The following is an 18,896-nucleotide window of genomic DNA, read 5'->3' on the forward strand; positions in this document are numbered from 1 at the left end:
CAAAGCGCCTCTAATGAAGCCCCGCCAGCACGGCATTAGGAGAGTGCAATTACATGCGCCACAAACCACATGGCAGACACAAACACAGCGCGTTAATGAGTGCTAATATTTGCGTATATTAAAAACTTAGAAAAGTGATGAATGTAGCTATTAGAGTGGTTTTGCTGTTATAAACACAATACAATCAATACATGTAAATTATCTGATGCGTTTAATGTGCAAAAAAGAGTTTGAATTAAATCCTAATATCTAAAAAAGGACATTTATTTGGGAATTGCAACCACACATTTTATAACGTTTGCAAAGATAAGTGAATTTCGATTGTAATCTTGAGATCTGAAAACCAGTTTTTATCCCAAAGCTACAGTGGCCCCTGAAGGACAAAACAAATTTACAAAAGATCAAACACTTTCACAAAGTTGGAGACACATTTACATTTTATAAAACAAAATTACATTAGCAAAACACTTTTACTAAGGCCAAAACAAATTTACATTTAAGAAAACAAATTTACAAAAGATGAAACACTTTTACCTTTGAGTCTGACTCCTTTTAGCTTCACTCTGTTTAGTCTGAGGCGATGTGGTCTGAGGCCGTTTCATCTGAACTCTGACACATGATGAAGTTTTTGTGGAGATATGAAGGAGCTTTTCACAACACATGATGCTTTTTCATCTGAGGTCTGACACCTCTCTCTGAGACCTGAGGATGTCCTATATGTAGACCATGTCAATCTCTGTTTGGTTTCTCTCCATCAAAACAAACTAAATGACCCCTCACTCCATCACTTCTGGATCACTGCCAATATTTGGTACATTTCCTTTCTGTAAAAATGAAATGTTAATTTGTTTCAATATGGTAAGTGTTTCAACTTTTGTAAATTTGTTTTCTTAAATGTAAATTTGTTTTAGTTTTTTACACCATTCCTACCAACTGTAAGTGTAATGCTTGATATAAAATCAAAATATTTCCCTGCATATGAGCTTAAAGTTTTTCAAAATGTTTTGTCAAGATGGACTTCATGTTTTATACAAAAATGTGGAGTTTCTCAGCTTATCTCCACCTTTTCGTCTCCATCTTTCCATTAAAATAAGTAGTGTACCCCATTAATTGACGTTTATTTGTGACAATTAAATGCTCATTGTCATCTAAAAATTGAATATAGGAAATCATTGACGCTTGCAATGATAACTAGTGAATTTCGATTGTAATCTTCAGATCTCAACCTAACTTTTGATGTCTGTAACTCAGGACACCAAAACAGTCATAACAATGCCAGAATACTTGATAAACTTATATGAGAACAAAAACTATGTTAATGCACGTTTCTATATATGGGAAATGGGATACATGAGTGTTTTTGGGTTGTCATTTCAATGTGATACATTTTCCTTCAAGGTACTGAAAAAACATATACATATTGCCCACCATTTTCTTCCTCTAAAATTGAATTTAATTCCAACACTCTTTCTAAAATCTAAAACTAAGATACTTTAATGCATCAACAGAGTTAAAACAGAGACTAACAGAACAGTGAGAGTTCCTTTAAACTTTATTTAAAATCATACACATTCATTAAGGAAAAATGATGCAATACAAAACGTTTCTCTCAGACAGAGCTAAGATTAAATAGGCAAGACAACTTTACAGTCACATCAAAGACAATGTGTCGGAAGAATAAAAGGGAGAGGACTTTTTTTTTCTGTTTTTCAAAAAATATGATTACACTCCGTTTGGATTTTCTTTGTTTTGTGTACGTATATACACAAGTGAGGAAGCAGGAAATAAGAAGCAGCACTTGCAAGAAAAATATGCGTATATACAGCAACCTTCTACACATCTTATATTGATGGATGAGATGAATGTGGCTTTAATATAATTCTGTCTTATTTCTGAAGTTGAATGATACACAAGGCAACAGCGATACAATCATGAATATTCCAGACAGAAAAAACAAACAGAGTCGTCTACTTAAGACCCTGATACAAAACTAAAAGCTTTCTACAACTTAAAACTTACAAAAGATTTGCTTCGAGCATTACAAGCAAATATAAGAAGTAAAATAATCAAGTAATCCCATCACAAGTTGAGTTATTGGTAAACCGTATTTTGCTTATTATTCCTTAAGACTCAGGCTCAAACATACAAAAAGAATCAATAATGTTGTAAGTGGAATAAAGCTGGAAAAGTAAATCAATAACATGATTATTATGTTGTCATCTGTAAGACTTATAAACCTTTGTTATCATCTTTATGGAAGAAATGTGAAAGTGTGTGGTTCAGTTCAGCTCGTCCGTGGACTCTGACATGGATCGCTCCCTCCTCTCCCGGCCCGTGACGAAGTTGAGCAAGTCGACGGCCGTCACTACGCCGAAAACCATCTGCTTCAGGCTGGGAGAGCCGTCTGTCAGATCTGGAGGGAGAGGAGTGACGAAGAGAGGGTGAACGAGGTGTCACCAACTCATTTGTTTGTTGTTTTCCCCAGAGTTTATAAAAAAACTATTTGCATAAACTGCAAGGCCTGGAGGCTTATATTCACGCCAACTTCCTTTAGTGCAGGTCGGACAACGTTAAACTTCCAAGGGTTCATAAAAGGTCAGTAAAAGCAGTTACACAGTATGTAAAAGGTAACCATGTGCATGCCAAGCTTTGATCTGACACTCCTCCATGAAGCATCCAATGAGGGATATTTATACTGCAGCTTCTGAATGGAAGAGGAAACACTGATAACCTACAATCTGTGTTATAAATTAAAGTGACACCCTTTCAGCTTTTACTCTGAAAGGATGCACGTTCTGCAGCTGGACTTTGACCCTCTCATATCAGGGAGAGACAATCAGTAGCATGTCGGCCGACTGAGCTTCACCGGTCTTATCGTGAACGTGAAGGAGCGGCAGAGCGCCGTGTTCACACGCAGCAGTCAACAGAGTGACCTTGGAAAGATACTAAACCTGCACGTGCAAACTCAGGAGGAGAGACACAACAGAAGGATTTCATCACGACTCAGCGCAATGTGAAAGGATGCATGTACTTTGTTTTGCCACTGGATGGCGCCAAAGCTTTAAGATATTATAAATGAAATGTAATCATATGGGTGTAAATGTTTCCATTTCTGTGCATGTGTGTGTTTTACTTACATTGGATCTGTTCATGTACCACGAGAGCAAAGTGATCGATCTCCAGGATGCGGGAGAGCTTCCCCAAATTATCATTCAGACGGATCTAAGAAAGAGAACACGATCAAAGAATGATCAATATTTTGATAGAATATCTCAGCAAGCAGCGTGCAATGTTATGGATCAGTTACTAAATATTCAAAAGTCTACTTCTGGTGTTCACGCCTGACCTGTTTGAACTGTTTGTAGAGCACTTTGCTGACCGGGTCGGACACCCTGATCTTCCCCGCCAGAATAGAGGCCAACATGTTCCCTAGAGTCACCATGCCTAGGATCAACCTGTACACACACATGAACACACAGAGAGGTCAAAGTTCAAGCCCCGTCAGAGCGTGAATGTTGCATTTGAAGCTTCTCTCTCCTCACCCTGCCTCGTCCACCACGGGCGCCTGGTCGAAGCCCTTCTCCTTCAGGATCTTGATGGTCTTCTGGCAGGTGACGGTGGGCAGGACGGTGAGGGGGGCGGACAGGTTCAGACCCTGTAGCTTCAGGTTCCACCACCTGACGGAGGGAGAGGGGTGAGAGGGTTTCACACCGAACAACAAATTAAACTGGAAGAGGATTTAACCTTCAGAGACTCTCACCATGGTTTCTTCACCATGAGGTCCTCCTCGCTCAGGAAGCCCTTCTGCACCATCCACTTGTCATTCAGGAACTTAGACCTGAAGAGGAAAAACAACAACAACATCATCTTCATGTTGTTCCTCATTAGTAGAACAAATCAGCCTGAAGTGACCTCAAACTCTGACTGTCAAACTAATCCATCCATCTTAACTTATAACATGATGCTTCATGCTGATCTTACTACCTTAGTTGGCCACATGGGGGCGCTGAAGTGATTGAACATATGATACATGTGAGGTGAGAAAACTAAAGATTGAGACCATGAACTTGTTAGGAAAATGTTTACTGAAGTAATAACTGATCTGAAAAGTGGGCGCATTTTCTGCTTCATTCTGAGTCTCCCCCTGCTGGCCGTTAGAGAGAATGCAGGCTGCAGGCATTAAAGCTTTGAAACAAAGAGGCTGCATCCACATCCTCTGTAAAGTCTGTGGCCTGTTTTAACTCCGACTCTTTGCATGAGTATCAAAGAGATTCCTGTGAAATGTTATGCAAACCAGATGTTGTTAGACGTTTTATAGACCCTTTGGATTCGATTCTCACATGTAGTTACGAATGGAGTCTGGCAGGATGACTACGCAGCGCTGGCCCTCCTTCAGCTCTTTGGCCACATTCACAGCTGCAGCCATGGCCGTCCCAGAGCTTCCTCCTGTGACACAAAAGAGCAAGATTAAAAACAGTCCAACAAGCACGGAGGAGTGTTGTGTTTTTCTGCATGGTAAGCACTCACCGCAGAGCAGGCCCTCGTCTCTGATCAGCATGCGAGACATATTGAAGGACTCCTCGTCGTTGGACTTGTACCAGTCGTCTATTACCTGAAGAGAAAAGCAAAGAGAGGTTACATGAAGAGGTCATCAGCAGGGGGAACGTTAGGAGAGACAAGGTGACGAGGTGACTCACGGATCTGTCAAGCACGGTGGGGATGAAGTCGTACCCGATGCCCTCCACCTCGTACTGGGTTTTGTCAGTCTTGTTCAGCGCTTCAGGCTCAGCCAGGATGGAGCCTTCAGGGTCAACACCAACAATCTGCATGAAGAAGCATGAACAATAAGAGACTCTGGGTTTTGTATTTCTTTTAAGTCGTGTTCAGAGAGGAGATGCTTACTTTGATGTTTGGGCATCGCTCCTTCAGTTTGCGGGCGATGCCTGTGATGGTCCCTCCTGTGCCAGCTCCTGCCACCAGCATGTCCACTTTACCTGAGAGAGGAAGAAGTTAGAATTAGAAATCTGTCAACTGTTAAAAATTAAAAATAACAGGAGCTGAGGATGAGCATTTGGAGCTCACCGTCACACTGCTCCAAGATCTCCTCCGCTGTGGTGTCGTAGTGAGCCAGAGGATTGCTCGGGTTGCGGTACTGGTCCAGGATGTGGGAGTTGGGGATCTCATTTTTGAGGCGCCAGGCGACACCCACGTGAGACTCCGGCGAATCAAAGCGAGCGCTGGTGGGCGTACGGACGATCTCGGCTCCGAGAGCTCTCAAGACATCGACCTGGGTGCAGGAGAACGAGACTCATTACACTCCAAAAACTAGATGTTTCATATCCTACCTGTTTTTTTATAATAACCTCTGTGCATAAAAAGAAACTGCTTTCATCCAATCAGGCTTCAGCATTGAGAGATACGCTTATCTCAAAAATAATGAGAGATGAGAATCACGCCATTAAAATGTGGCGTTTAGTTTCCTATTAATAAATTGAGATAAAGGCGCTGGAGCTCAAAGCTCTGCATGAAGAAAACACGTCGTGTTGTTATCTTGTTGTGTAACATGTTTGCACAGAGGAGTGTTCATGTGGTTCGTTTTACGACCTTGGGGTTTGCACAGGTTTGGACTTAGACTCTGCTGTAAACAAACAACAGATTTTAATTACAGAGTCCTGTAAGAGAGACTCATGTGCCTTCTTCTTTTAAAGCATGAAAAGATTCAGAGTTGTGACGCAGCACCATGAGTTGTTTGTGACTGCTGGGAAATAAGGACTGCTGTTGGATAAAATGCAGATACTATCAGACACAAAAATGCCTAGAGGTCTGTCTTGACATCCTGAGGGTTTAGTCTTTGTTGCAGGAGTAGCTTATGTGACTTTCAGCTACAACCATTTGCTGCATGTCTTCCCCCGCTCCCTACCCCAACATGTTCTGTCTTTCCTCAGCTGTCTCATCAACAAAAGGCTAAAAGATAGCTTGAACACTCAAAAACAAACCTTCTCCATGCTCATTTTCTCCGGCATGACGATGATGCAGCGGTAGCCTTTCACAGCTGCAGCCAGGGCCAAACCAATCCCTTAAAAAAAGAAAGAAGACAACACAAAGAAGTTTAATGACCCTCCTGCATTATCTATACCTTTATTTATCTTCCCCCTCAAAGCAACACGTGGACGTCATTACCAGTGTTTCCAGATGTGGGCTCTATGATAGTGTCCCCAGGTTTGAGGAGTCCAGCTCTCTCTGCGTCCTCCACCATCCGCAGGCTGATCCTGTCCTTGACACTACCGCCCGCATTGAAGTACTCGCACTTTGCCACTAAAAACACACAAGAGAAACAACAGTGTAAATGACAGTTTGATTACACAATGTTTAAATGTTACAGAGAAACATCCTGGATTGTCTCAATGTGTCCATGGTGTCAATAACTCATAATAAATTTCATAATAAACAGCCAAATTGCCTGGCTGGTGTGAGAATGTGTCTGAACTTGTGCTCTGGGTGACTCACATATTTCACATTTGAGTCCAAAGGCTTTGGGGATCTTGTTGATGCGTACCAAGGGAGTGTCTCCGATCCTGTGCAGGATGTTTGGGAGGATGGTGGGAGCAACATTTCTGACGGGAAAAAGATGGAGGAGACAAAGTTTCAGAGAAGAGATACAGGATCAGAGATACTACTTTGTGGCCTGCAGAGATAAAACACATGAACGTAACACGATACATGTTACGCCCACGACCACAAAGAGAAGATAATAATGCTTGTTTGCACTTGTTGCACTGGTTTGAGGAGCTTAATCACCACCGTTTGTCTGGTTGTAGGAGTAAAAAGAAACATGTCTCCACTGCTTTAACAAAGGAACAACTCCTAAAGGTTAATACTTGAGTCTACTGATGTTAACAGCACATTCAAATGTTCACACATGTTCAATTTTTAATCACCGTGGAACTTGTTTGTGAGGACTGTCAGCTTTTGAAGCTCCCAGGCTCCACTTGCACCGGCTTGGGAGGTCAGGCCGGATCCATTTCCTCTCAGGACTGGCATTCTTTGTGTTGATCTGAATGGTCCTGTTGGTTTCTTCTGGTTCAACTGAGTGCAGCTTGTCGACCCCGTTCAGCGGGAACGGGCCCTCGTGGAGTTTTGAGTCTCCGTTGGCATGGCTGAGCAGCTTGGCAGAGTGGGGGCACACGGGGGGCATGACCACGGCCTCTTTGGTAGAAGGAACGGACGGCATGACTTAACCTGAAGGAAACAAAGGAGTTACAGACTTTCAATTACTTCAATTTGCGCCAAAAAAACATGTTTTAAAGGGGAGAAAAACACAGGTAGGTTCATGCTCTGTTCAGTGGTGTGGGAGCTGTACGAGAACGTTATCAGGGCACATTTCTAACTCTGGGAATATCTTATCAAAAAGTAAATAAACAAGAGTAAGAAAACTTTTTGTACTTGAAAACATTTCAGCAGTCTTTTGCAAAGTATCAAGGACCTGGAGAGAGACTGTTTGATGAATGAACCGCAGAGAATTAGACTTAACTTTACCAAAGAAAGCACAAAAATCAAAAAGAGACAGAAAAAAAGCAGAAGTTAAACCCCTTAATAGATTGCCAAATTGTTACGCAAGCAGGACCAGTAAGAAAACAAACAATGAACCGCTCCTTTCTTCTATTAATGCTGAGTCATATAATCACTAACAGAAATAAAAGCACTATCATCTGGCAGAACAACACGTTTTCAGCCCTGTTTATTGTGTAACTAAGTCATGATGATCAAACAAATTAGCCAGGTTGATTCAGATTTACTCCGTGCTACCTGAGAAACAGAAGTGAGAACACAGGAAGCCCCATGTGTTTGACTGACTTCGCCGCAGCTGATGTTGCATCATTCATCACTGTTCAACCAAACAAGGACACGTATTACAAGAGTAGTAGGCTTTAGAGGAATTACAAACAGAGAGTCATGTTGAGTCATACTACAAGAATTTGAAGGAAACACTTTTCTATGAATGCTGAGGGTTCACATTCACATTCACAGACCTACCTGTATGTTCCACCTCAGTGTTCTCGGGTTATCTCTGTGTTAATGAACATAAACCTAAAATGACTCAATGATTGGTTGTTAAGTTATAAAGTGTTGTAAAAGTCACAAATGTGTAACTACATGTTATCTTTGGCTGGAGTCCCAGAAAACAGGGAGATGAATATGAGCAGTCTGAGTGTACTAAAGGAAAACCATAAACAGTTTCATTATTATTATCGTTATTATTTTTATGACTGTAAACCAAACAGTAAGACAGCCGCAAGATGATATGTTATCAAAATCTGTTTTTTTAAAAAGATAAGACTGGGATTATTCTTATAAAGGAGGATTTGGACAAATAGCAACAATATTTAAATTAAAAAAAAGGTTTCAATGTCATTACTTTCTGTTATCTTGCTATTACTACAGTTTTTGTTTATGTATTTTTTAGTGCCTTAGAGTTTAACCTTATCTTGAGTTTGGTAAATCATGAAAAGTAGTGAAACCACAAGATTGATTGATTATTATGATCACAACACAATCTCCAAAAGTGGCCTCTGATAAATACGACATTTTTTCTACTGATCGGACAATATGTCTGTCTTGTTCCATGAGATGATGATCTTGATCTAATTTTTCCTTTGCATCAAATATTCTGAACTCTTAGATCATCAGATATTAACATATATTGATCCATATTGGTGTTTTGTTGCAACCCTAACTATGCAGAGCATCTCATGCTGCTTTATTGCAGGTATTTTAAAAGTTGCAGCACTAAAGGGGAAAATCTCAGGTGCACAAACACATCAGATACTTTCCAACCCTTCACTTTCCACAAATGGTTGCTCCACTTGTAAAAACATCCTTTATTGCCCCCCTGTCTGCTAGACCTAGCAGCACATGAACCTTCACTAATACACAATGCACACACAGAGGCCAGCTGTTTCAAACCCGGGCCCCCTCTTAGACTCCAGCAGTTCAGACCCTGTGATCCGACTACATCCCCTTAAGCAAACAGCTCTGCATGGGAGAGAGAAACTGCCCTGGGATGTGTTGCTTCAGAGTTAGTGACGCACCAGTAAATAAAATGTTCAGAATCTGACTCCAGAAATCACTGCAAACAGAGACTTTTCTTGATTTGTATCTCGCATCAACAAAGGTGCAGAAACTGATCCCAGGTGTTAACCTTTCTCTCCCGCCCACATGCAGCTCACGCTCTTGACACCAGACCTGTGTGGCCAAGTTACTGGTTAAGGTTTCACAGCCTACAACTGCTGTGGTTAATGTGGGAAAGGGTTGGAGGTATGTGGCTGCCTTGCAGGGTTTAAGGGGAGGAGAATATGATCCTCCCTAAAAGCACATGTGGCAATAAGCCCAGGCAGAGGAGACGTCCAGGAGGATTTAATGAGGAAAAAGTTCAGTTGTGTGTAGTTTGCAACACATGCCACGAAAAAAAATCCTTCGAAATCTCCCAGGCTGGGAAAAGAAAAATTAATCACCTGATGTGAACCCGTTGACACCGAACCAAAACTACTGAAAATCCCCAGAACATTCTCACCTAATCAGATTTAGTTATCAGCTTAAATTAGAGCATTTCTAATCTGCACTGGTATGTTCACAACTCTGAAAGAACAGCAGCTCTTATAGATTAATGCTATGGAAAAATGCATTTGTGAAAGTGCTGGTTTGTTAATTGATCCGCCAGCAACAAACACAAGCACAGTATCAGCTGTGGGGAGAGCAAACTATAGATAGTCACTCACCCATAACAAATGGTGGGCTAAATGTGAAAAGCAGGAATGTTGCGAGGGGGACACACAATGTAGAAGTGCAGGCATGGACATCTAAAAATGCACCACATGGACAGGAAGCCACACTATAGGGCATCAATGTTAACTTAATAAAACCATTGGGTTGATGGAAAAGTCTGAGGAGGGATCAAGATACAACATTCGGTACTAAATCAGCCATTGATTAATTTAATCGACTAAATATTTGAAACTTAATCCGAGTTCTAAATCCTGATAATGCGTAAATTTGCCCAAAAGTAAATAATCTCAGGAGGTGTGTTCTGAAGCTCTGTGTGATACAACCAGCTCTCCTGGACGTCTTCAAACATGCTTAGACCAAGCGATTAATCGACTAAACAATGAGGCTGGTTGCTCAAATATATTAGATAAATATATATATTACTTGTTCGACTTTTACTTTGTGCACCTGTGTGTCTGTGTCTGCAACTTTGTGTCTTTTTTTGCAGCTGACTGTCCTGACTAGAACCCCCTTCAAAAAGAGAAAATAATCTTAATTGGACCAAAGTTGCAAAATAATAATAGAAATATATTTTAGACTTGGCCAGTGAGGCATGCAATGATCTTTTCACTACTATCTGATATGAAAGTCAGCTATTCATCGATAAGAATAATGGATAGATAAGCTTCATACTTCCTCACAGCCCAATAAAATAACTGCATGAGCAATAACATCCGCCAGATATGTGTCATATGAACGAAAGGGTGAAATAAAAGCAGGTTTGATCATAAATCAGAGGAATTGCATACCGACATATGCATTACGCGTTATTATAAACCTCAAGGACAAATACGCACTGATTGGATGAGAGAGAAAATGCAGATTATGGACATAACTGCGCGATAAATGATATAAAAATAATAAATGTAACGCTTACCGTGTGCTGCAAATAAACAGAGGTATATTAGGTTTAAATTATCAGGCAAATAGTCAGAGAAAAAGCCGCAACTACGCAGGTACAATGTTGCATCAGAAACAGCGTCCGTGGAGCGTCTATCGGTCACCAAACGTCAAATACCACGTGTGCCAAATGTCTCCATCTCTCATTCTCGGGTTGTTTTTGTCTCTCTCTTCGTTTCTAACCTACCTGCTGAGTCAAAGATGCCCGAAACGTGTGTGGAAAAATCACAGATGACCCCGATGTTCACGCTTCCACAATGCACCACCTCGGAGTGAGCAGCCTCTGACAAAGACAACGGTTTTACGCAGCACGTGGACCGAGCGAGGGGGGACGTGCGTAAAGTTTAGAGGCTCGCCCTGATTGGCTGCAACGAGGGCGTCTGTTTGGAGCGATCAGCCAACCAGAGAGGAGATTTCTCAATAAGGTTTTGGGAAAGCGGCGTGTTAAAGTAGACGGCAACATATGTTTACCTTTTACTGACAAAACACACACACACGCGGGGCGGACTTTGACGCATGTGCCATCATGAGAACTTCTCATGCTTAGTGTGTTACTCCAAATGTATTCACGTAACCACTCAGGGTTATTAAAAACACACTTTAAGAGTTAGAAATGGTGGGTTAAAACCACTTTACATGCGTGTTATACTAAGTTTGGTAACATGTGCAAACTTAAAGTGCAGGTTTAATCTTTAAAAAACATTTCCAAAATACTTACATTACAGCTTTGTTGACAGCCACTCTTTTCCTTTTTAGATGGAGTGTTATAACCATCTTTGATTTCTGGTACAATACCTCAATAACCATGTGCAATATTGTAATTTATTCCATAACATCTTTTATTATATTAATCTACCAAATGTGCACTCTGGTTAGGTTAATTCAACTTATTTCATGTCTTTAAAAGTACTGCTATACCTTTCTTTGTACAGATAGTATTTCTATTTTTATTTAGACTTTTTAGATACGTTTAGGTTGATATATTTATTGTCCTTACTGTCAATAAAGCTTTCTTTAATCTTGAATTAATCAGAGAACCTTCACCTAATATGAAGTGCACTGAATTCTTCATCAAAACAAATAAAATCTACACTTCTCTGAAAACAAAATTAGATTTTAATTAAATGAGTCAGATTTATAGCTGTTTGAATAACGCAAAGCAAATATATGTGTCAGACAGGCTTTGCTTTCATTAGAGTGCTTTATGAAAACAGAGGAAGTGTGTGAAAGGCAGACAACAGGCTGATGGAGCTTAAGTGAATGTTGCATCAGTCACATTGTAAAAAAAATGCAAGTAAGCATGACAGTAAGGAACATATGAACAGATTATTTGTCTAGGTTTTTAAGTTTATAGTTTTATGCACCCATTTACTATGAACTGCATCACTGATATCCTGTCTACAGTGTTATTTGAATGTGGCCGCTGTGATTGTAATTAGACTAAAATAGGTAAGGTGAGATCGATAAGGTGGCTCTAAACAAGGTTGTTTGACCATTTTTAAAAATTGGGGTGTTTCAAAACTGGGTGAAGCACTTGCTGAGTCACTACATTTCAATAACATACTTTAAGTAGTACAATCAGATATTCAACATTTATCCTAAACGATTCTCAGCTTTGAAAAATGTTTCTGTTCCACTCAGAGAATTAATGAGACCAAATTCTTCTGGGTAATATTGTAGCTCAGCCTGACTAAGCGGTTCATATCATAACAAACTTGACTCATATAAAAGGTCTACTCATAGCAATAAGCTTATGTAATCAAAGCAGGTAGGTACGGGCTGTGCAGAATTACAAATCTGTTTTTATTGAGAAAGCGACACAAGCTCGTCTTAAAAAAAGGGAATAAAAGAAAAACACTTCCAACAATTCACCAACAAAAAAAAAAAAGAGAAAATAACTTTGTCATCACTGCTGGGTCTGAGGGTGGAGGGATTTGGTAGGACATCAGGTCAGTCTTGTCTTCCTTTAGAATCTCCCAGAGCGCTCTCGGTCCCTCGATCTCCGCCTCTCGGTTGGCCGTTCTCGTCTTCGGTCCCTGGAGCGAGAGCGTCGTTCACGGGAGCGCGAGCGAGAGCGATGCCTGGCAAGAGAGACGTACAAGATCAGGCTTCAAATTCTTAAGGATGCTCAAACATTACAGCTATGATTAGAAATGTGCATACCTTTTCCTGCGACGGCCATACAGCTCCCTTCGAAGTTCCCGTGAGATGGGTTTCAGATGCATAAAGTTGCAGAATCCACCTCTGGTGCACTCTCTGTGGAGAAGAGAAAAAAAAGCACATTAAGGGTTAAAATCTGGTGGAGCGGAGGAAAAACTCTCCAACACATGCTGAGGAGCATGCCAGCCCACCAAGTAAAACATCTGATCTCTATCACCCCCCACACTCTGAGTCTACCCTATCATTGGCAGAGCAAACAGGCTCAGCTCCAATGGAAAAACACGAGAGCGCTCATAAATGAGAAGAAGTGAAGTCTCCTCACACGCTGCGAGGACAAAGTTTATCTTTGCATTTCAAAAAACGCTAGTAACTCACGCTGAGCTCCTGCAGCTGCTAACTTTTCAGTAGCTTGCAGAGGGACACGTGCAGGCTGTGTGCAGAGGACACTTTTATCTCTCTGCTGGCATGGCATAATTTACCTGACACAGGTTCTCAGTGCAAAGCTGAGCATCCAGGCTTCCATTTCGCCCTCACGTGAAGCACGATGTGTTCTTATTATGTACTGGACCTGCTGCTGCTCTGGTTCTCACCTCACAGTATGGACACTGAAGCTCGGTGTTGGACTGTCTTGACTCTGAGCTGCCAAAACCAAATTATTTTACTAGATCAAATGAAGGATTTGGCTGACAGCTGGACTGTTTTGGCAGCAGCAGTGATTCATAGTTATGTATCAATACCACAGGACAGGAGGGGAGGCTCATGGTTCATGGAAACAGTTGAGATTCCACAGCTGCTCACAATATAACTTCAACTGTCCGAGAAAGTTCTCAAAAGTCAATTTGAAATGCTTCAACAAACAAGACTGCAAATGTTCCTTTTTTCTGCTGGACTCAGAGAAGAGGTGCTGCTTCTTTTGTCTTCCTGTCACTAATAAGAAAGACTCGAATCACTCACCCCATTTCATACTGACGACAGCAAGCTTCCCTGAAGTCGGTGACGGGGGAGAGCTCTGCGTGAATGGGCTGGGCGTTAAACCAGCGGTTGTTTAGGTCCATGACTGCTTTCTCTGCGTCCTCCTCGCGCCGAAACTGCACACAGAAAATAAACACACCAAGGTTTAGGTCATTTTATTTGGACTCATGTTACAAATATAAAAACTTCACCGGAGAGTGGACTCAAAAACTGATCATCAAATGATCCACGATGCAGGAAAAGGAAGGTTTCTGTCCTTTACAAACTTCTTTGTCAGGACTTTGTTGACATGAACTTCTCTAATGATCCACAGTTAGTCACTTTAGTATGTTACAAAGTGAAAACCACATTAATGACCTGTTTTAAGGACCCTGTGATTCTAAACATGGTCAAGTAAAATGTAGTCTCCTTCAGGGTTTCCAGAACAATCTAAAAGTTTAATCTGAGTCTAAGCTGATTAGACAGATTATGTTATGGTGTCATTTAAGGTCACTGTGTGTCTGTGTTGGTGTTTAACAATGGGCGGGTGCTACGCTCCTCCCTAAACACACACGTCTGTTGACAAGGCCTCATGAGGAGACGAAGCAGAGATGACGAGACAAAACGCAAGACAAACACAGCAGAAATACAAATTTTGAAGGGACATGACGGACCTTTACGTAGACATTGCCGACTAGGTGGTCTCCCAAGTTATCGCACACGTTCATCTCCTCCACCTCCCCGTACTTCTCCTCCATCTCCGTGAACACTTCCTGCGAGGAGAAGACAGACAAGACAAATTACACCACCTAAAACCACACACCTCGTTTCACAGTCACAGTGCAGCTGTTGTGTAAGTCTTCACTCTTTAATGGATCTTATTTTCTGCAACATCAGAGTGCAAACACAGCTTTTTACGTCACGTCGGGCGGTATGTGGAATTAGGGCGACCCACTGGCACCCCGATGGTCACTCACCTCGAAGAACTCGTCGTAGTGCTCCTGCATTTCTACATCGCTGACAGCACCTAGAGACAGTCAACACAGGGGGCGGTTAAAGACAGAGATACAGTGAAGACAGTCTTTGAACACAAGATGCTTCTTGCTTTAACATTTAGTGCATGTAGAGAGTTATTTGCTGGAGGAAAAACAGTCCTCTCTGTTAATGGCTAGAGTTGATCCCCTCTTAACCTTCATGTAACTAAAGGCTTTTACTTCTAAAAGTGTGGCAATGTTCTCTCCTAGAAAACAACTTTGTGCTTTAAGTTCAGGAGGAAAACTATGAGACCTCTTTTTGACATGTTTTTTTACTAAACAAAGATGAACAAACTTTGAGTGTGAAACTTTTAGATGTAAAGCAAAGACAACAAACAGGGAGTAAGCTTTTAACACCAGCAAAATGAAGGATCTGATACCAAAGCTGTACAGAAGTTCAACTCTAGATCACAGCAAACAGCATGTGGTTGTTTTATCACCAGGGAATGATGCAGAGGACATGTTTCTACTTTCAGTTTTATGAGAGGAATCAGCAGAACGAGCAGAATCCAGAGGTTAAAGGTCGCAGAAGACCCTGTCAACCATTCTGCTTTCTTTTACCAGAGGTTAGAGGGACTGCTTCAGCTCCACAACACACTGTTTCAAGTATTCTACCACAATCAGCACAGGCGGCACTGTTTGTTTGTATTCAGATACTTACGACAGCTCTGTGACTCATGAGAGCAACACCAGGCTGTGAATTGTTGATCACATCGCGCATCAGAAGCAGGTGTGTGTGTGTGTGTGTTTGTTGGTTTGAAGTGATAGTAAGTGAATGAATAAATATTTGCGTTAGGATAATTGGCAGACGCGGCACCTCACACCTGCTGCTACATGTGAGGAGACTCTTTGGAGGCAGAGAGAGTGGTTGCTGACAGATGTTTGACTTACAGCGGGAAGCGTCGGCCGTCTGTGCGCTGTTCTGGGGGTTACGGTAGATGTTTTGGATCAAGATGGTCTGCAGGAGGAGAAACACACAGCATGTAATCAGACAGGGATCTTTCATGAATGTCTAACTTGAAGCTATTTCTGGAGACAAGTCTTGAATGCACAAATAATCTAAAACTGAGGATAAAACAGTGACGTATGAATGTCAGTGATAGTTCATTTTGAGTTAAACTAAACTGCAGCCCCCCCCTGAGTTTTAAAGGCTTGTAAACCAGCCTGGATTACAGCAGGCTCACATATGTTTGCTCCACTTCATGCATGAGATGATTGAATTTCAGAATAACCTCCTCTAATCTGAAAAGTCCAATCTAATGAAATCACAAGCTGCAGCATTAAAGAAGAAATGACAAACTAGAAGAGGTCTACTTGAAGCGACCTTTCTCAAACATTAACAACATTCTCATGTCTTGTGATGGTTTGTGTTGAACACCATGTGTACCAGCTACTCATGCTTCAACAAACGTTTCACTCTCAGGTCTGACGCCAAGCAAAACAGGCCGACACTGAGACACAACATGCTTACTCATGGCAGCAGAGTCGGAGTGTTTGAGCAACACACTGAACCCAAGGTTGCTCCTGTGAGAGATCTGTCTGTGAAGGCTGAATCATTCATTCTTTGATTAAACAATCATAATAAAGCTGTTATATTCTCTTGGCGGGATCCTCACCTGGCTGAAGGTTGGTTTGTTGTGCAATCTCGAGCAGCGGTCTCCATGTCTGCAGGCTCCGATTTTAAAATAGAACGAACAATTGACCCTGGAAGAAAAGAAGACACAATGTTATGAAACTCAAAGCTTTTGTTGTGTTTTATTTGTTGCAAGATGAAACATCAGGATGTGACAAACATGTGACAAAACAATTCATCCTGGTTCAGTGTTTATTTTGGCATCCTCCTGAATTTCTGCCACGCTTTGTTTGTCAAAGCACATTTGTTTTGTATAAATAAATAATATTATTGTTATATTAAATGTGTTTGTTGCAGCAAGGAAGTGGTAGTTAAAGAATAATAAATAGCAGAAAAAATGTAGTATGAATAAAGACAAAATTAAGAGATTCATTAAAGGAGGAAGAAATCTAGATGTAAATAAAAATGTTAAAAAATGTAAAGATATTTAAGAAGATTAATAAAGTTATAATTATTATATTAAATTTGTTTGTTGCAGCAAGTAAGTAGTAATACAAGAATAATAAATAGCAGAAAATAAGAGACAAATTAAAGAAGAAAGAAATAAAAAAATGAGATGTAAATAAAAATGTAACAATGATAAAAATATTCATGTTTGACCTTTATTTATTGGAATTAATTGATACATATTTCTTCTCATGTCATCCTTAAACGTGCTCTAATATTCCTGTATTTGATAGAGTGATATTTAATAGATACACTTATATTATTATGATATAACAGTAGAATACCTGAGTTACCTCCTATTTGACTGGATTTAACTCAGGTACATGCCTGATGTTTTCTAGTCACACTCTTGTTAGCCTACTTTCTGACACACCCCTTACAAAGAACAACATCTAAACAATAATCTGTGTTATTTACTCCATGCAGCACATTCTCCTCCACACTTCAGGAGGTGTTGTTTGCTGTTTGCTGCTCTCCACCGGTGGAACAGAACTAAACAAGCATCCTCAGCAGGCTGGGAACAAGCTAACAAGCTCGTTTATTCACTGAGACAGATAATGAACTACAGAACGTGCCTCTGTGCTCACACCTTCATGAACAGACTCCTCACTTTGTGTCAGAAATGTCACATTATGGTGCACATCAGGAGGACACACAGCTGCAGGTTAGCTAAGGTTCCTTCCTGAGTTTCATTCAATGCGTTAGCTCACAGTTAGCTTCCTCGTGCTACAGCTAGCTTCTCTAGATGATTCTGGAGCTCTGTGGAGTCACACTGAGCCCCGCACGAGACTCTGAAGAGCCGCTGCAAACACACTCTTTATAACTCCTCTCCTTTACCTGCAGAATAACGGAAACGTGTATTAAAACTTACTTGTCTTTCTCTGTGCCGAAAATGGATGCCAGGTACTCCGCCATTTTCGGCTAGTAGACGTGATGCGGAACGTCATAACGTAAACGGGGAGCGCATGCGCTGTTTCATCTGACTACTCCAGTAGTAGTTGACCCTTGAGGCCTCACGGGGGCGCTGTTGTTCCATGAAATAAAACCTTTTCCCTTTTTTTCAAGCAATATTATTCTCACTAACTATAACTATAACAGTATAATATAACATAATATAATATAATATAATATAATATAATATAATATAATATAATATAATATAATATAATATAATGATTGCTACAACTTATGGTCATACTAAATATCAATATTTATTTATTATGTTGCTTAATCTGTCATTACCAACCATAAACACAACATGTCACTACTGAAACATTTTTAATACTGCCTGTCATTACTACTATTTAATCCATTAACAGTTGTATTTATCTAAATTCCATTTGTAACATTGTATATATCTAAATTGTATTCTGTCTTTATTTATCTATTTTTATTTTTTACTAATTGGAACTTTTTCTTGATTGTACTTATGTCTTGGTTGCTGCAACAACCTTTCCTGTCAAATATATACAATGCAACAAACATATCCCAACAATAGTAGTAGGTGTTGGCTTAAAGCTACTATAAGGAGTTCTTAGCTGCTCATAACACCATTATATGACAATCAATGCCCAAAACCACTGCCACAAGGTGGCGCTAAAACCAGCACACAATTAAAGTTCATCAAAGTAGCTTAATAATTCATTGTTGGTGAATCAGTTTTTTGTCTAGATGTGTTTATGATTGTGCTTCTTATCTAAGACGGGGCACAAATAGACATTAAAAACAGGTCAAATTGAAGCAGCAGAAACTGAGCTGTTATTATGTTTTGTCCCTGAAATATCAGATCCAAATTTCCCATGATACAACTGAAGTATATGAAATGAACCATGTTTTGTCCAAGCTTCTTTTTCCACAACTTCTATAACAGGCTGTATTGTACTTTGTGTGACAAACAGATCTTGATGTGTAAGACTGGTGGACTGCTCCTTTAAAAACCTGAATGAGAG

At 40.5% G+C, this 18,896-nt stretch overlaps 2 protein-coding genes across 3 annotated transcripts; both read right to left on the bottom strand.

Moving 5' to 3' along the window:
* Positions 1-1,534: 1,534 nt before the first annotated feature.
* cbsa (cystathionine beta-synthase a) lies at positions 1,535-11,038 on the bottom strand. 2 transcript variants are annotated; one of them, XM_034677962.1, is made up of 15 exons: positions 10,909-11,029; positions 6,939-7,237; positions 6,508-6,614; positions 6,181-6,315; positions 5,997-6,076; positions 5,083-5,287; positions 4,903-4,994; positions 4,698-4,823; positions 4,528-4,612; positions 4,341-4,446; positions 3,761-3,838; positions 3,543-3,677; positions 3,347-3,455; positions 3,138-3,222; positions 1,535-2,413 (listed from the first exon to the last, which is right to left on the bottom strand). In XM_034677962.1, exons 2-15 carry the CDS (start codon positions 7,229-7,231, stop codon positions 2,280-2,282), a joined length of 1,770 nt encoding a protein of 589 aa, XP_034533853.1. In that variant the 5' UTR covers positions 7,232-7,237; positions 10,909-11,029; the 3' UTR covers positions 1,535-2,279. The 2 variants fall into 2 exon arrangements, with proteins under 2 accessions (XP_034533853.1, XP_034533854.1); XM_034677963.1 differs by lacking the exon at positions 1,535-2,413 and having other exon boundaries at positions 3,130-3,222; positions 6,939-7,239; positions 10,910-11,038.
* Positions 11,039-12,504: 1,466 nt separating this feature from the next.
* On the bottom strand, positions 12,505-17,944 carry LOC117808440 (splicing factor U2AF 35 kDa subunit-like). The gene is made up of 8 exons (XM_034678195.1): positions 17,819-17,944; positions 16,484-16,571; positions 15,759-15,825; positions 14,811-14,860; positions 14,508-14,606; positions 13,837-13,970; positions 12,886-12,978; positions 12,505-12,803 (listed from the first exon to the last, which is right to left on the bottom strand). Exons 1-8 carry the CDS (start codon positions 17,860-17,862, stop codon positions 12,689-12,691), a joined length of 690 nt encoding a protein of 229 aa, XP_034534086.1. The 5' UTR covers positions 17,863-17,944; the 3' UTR covers positions 12,505-12,688.
* Positions 17,945-18,896: the final 952 nt, after the last annotated feature.

The sequence above is a fragment of the Notolabrus celidotus genome, chromosome 24 (assembly GCF_009762535.1).
Source record: "Notolabrus celidotus isolate fNotCel1 chromosome 24, fNotCel1.pri, whole genome shotgun sequence".
In the NCBI taxonomy this organism is placed as follows: Eukaryota; Metazoa; Chordata; class Actinopteri; order Labriformes; family Labridae; genus Notolabrus; species Notolabrus celidotus.

Coding starts and splice junctions, on each gene's coding strand:
- cbsa (XM_034677962.1), bottom strand. CDS start 7,231: ATGCCGTCCGTTCCTTCTACCAAAGAGGCCGTGGTCATGCCCCCCGTG. Junction 3,456..3,542: donor CCCGTGGTGGACGAGGCAGG/GTGAGGAGAGAG, acceptor GTGTGTGTACAG/GTTGATCCTAGGCATGGTGA. Junction 2,414..3,137: donor GGTACATGAACAGATCCAAT/GTAAGTAAAACA, acceptor CTCTCCCTCCAG/ATCTGACAGACGGCTCTCCC.
- LOC117808440 (XM_034678195.1), bottom strand. CDS start 17,862: ATGGCGGAGTACCTGGCATCCATTTTCGGCACAGAGAAAGACAA. Junction 13,971..14,507: donor TCGGCAATGTCTACGTAAAG/GTCCGTCATGTC, acceptor TTCTGTGTGCAG/TTTCGGCGCGAGGAGGACGC. Junction 12,979..13,836: donor TGTCGTCAGTATGAAATGGG/GTGAGTGATTCG, acceptor TCTTCTCCACAG/AGAGTGCACCAGAGGTGGAT.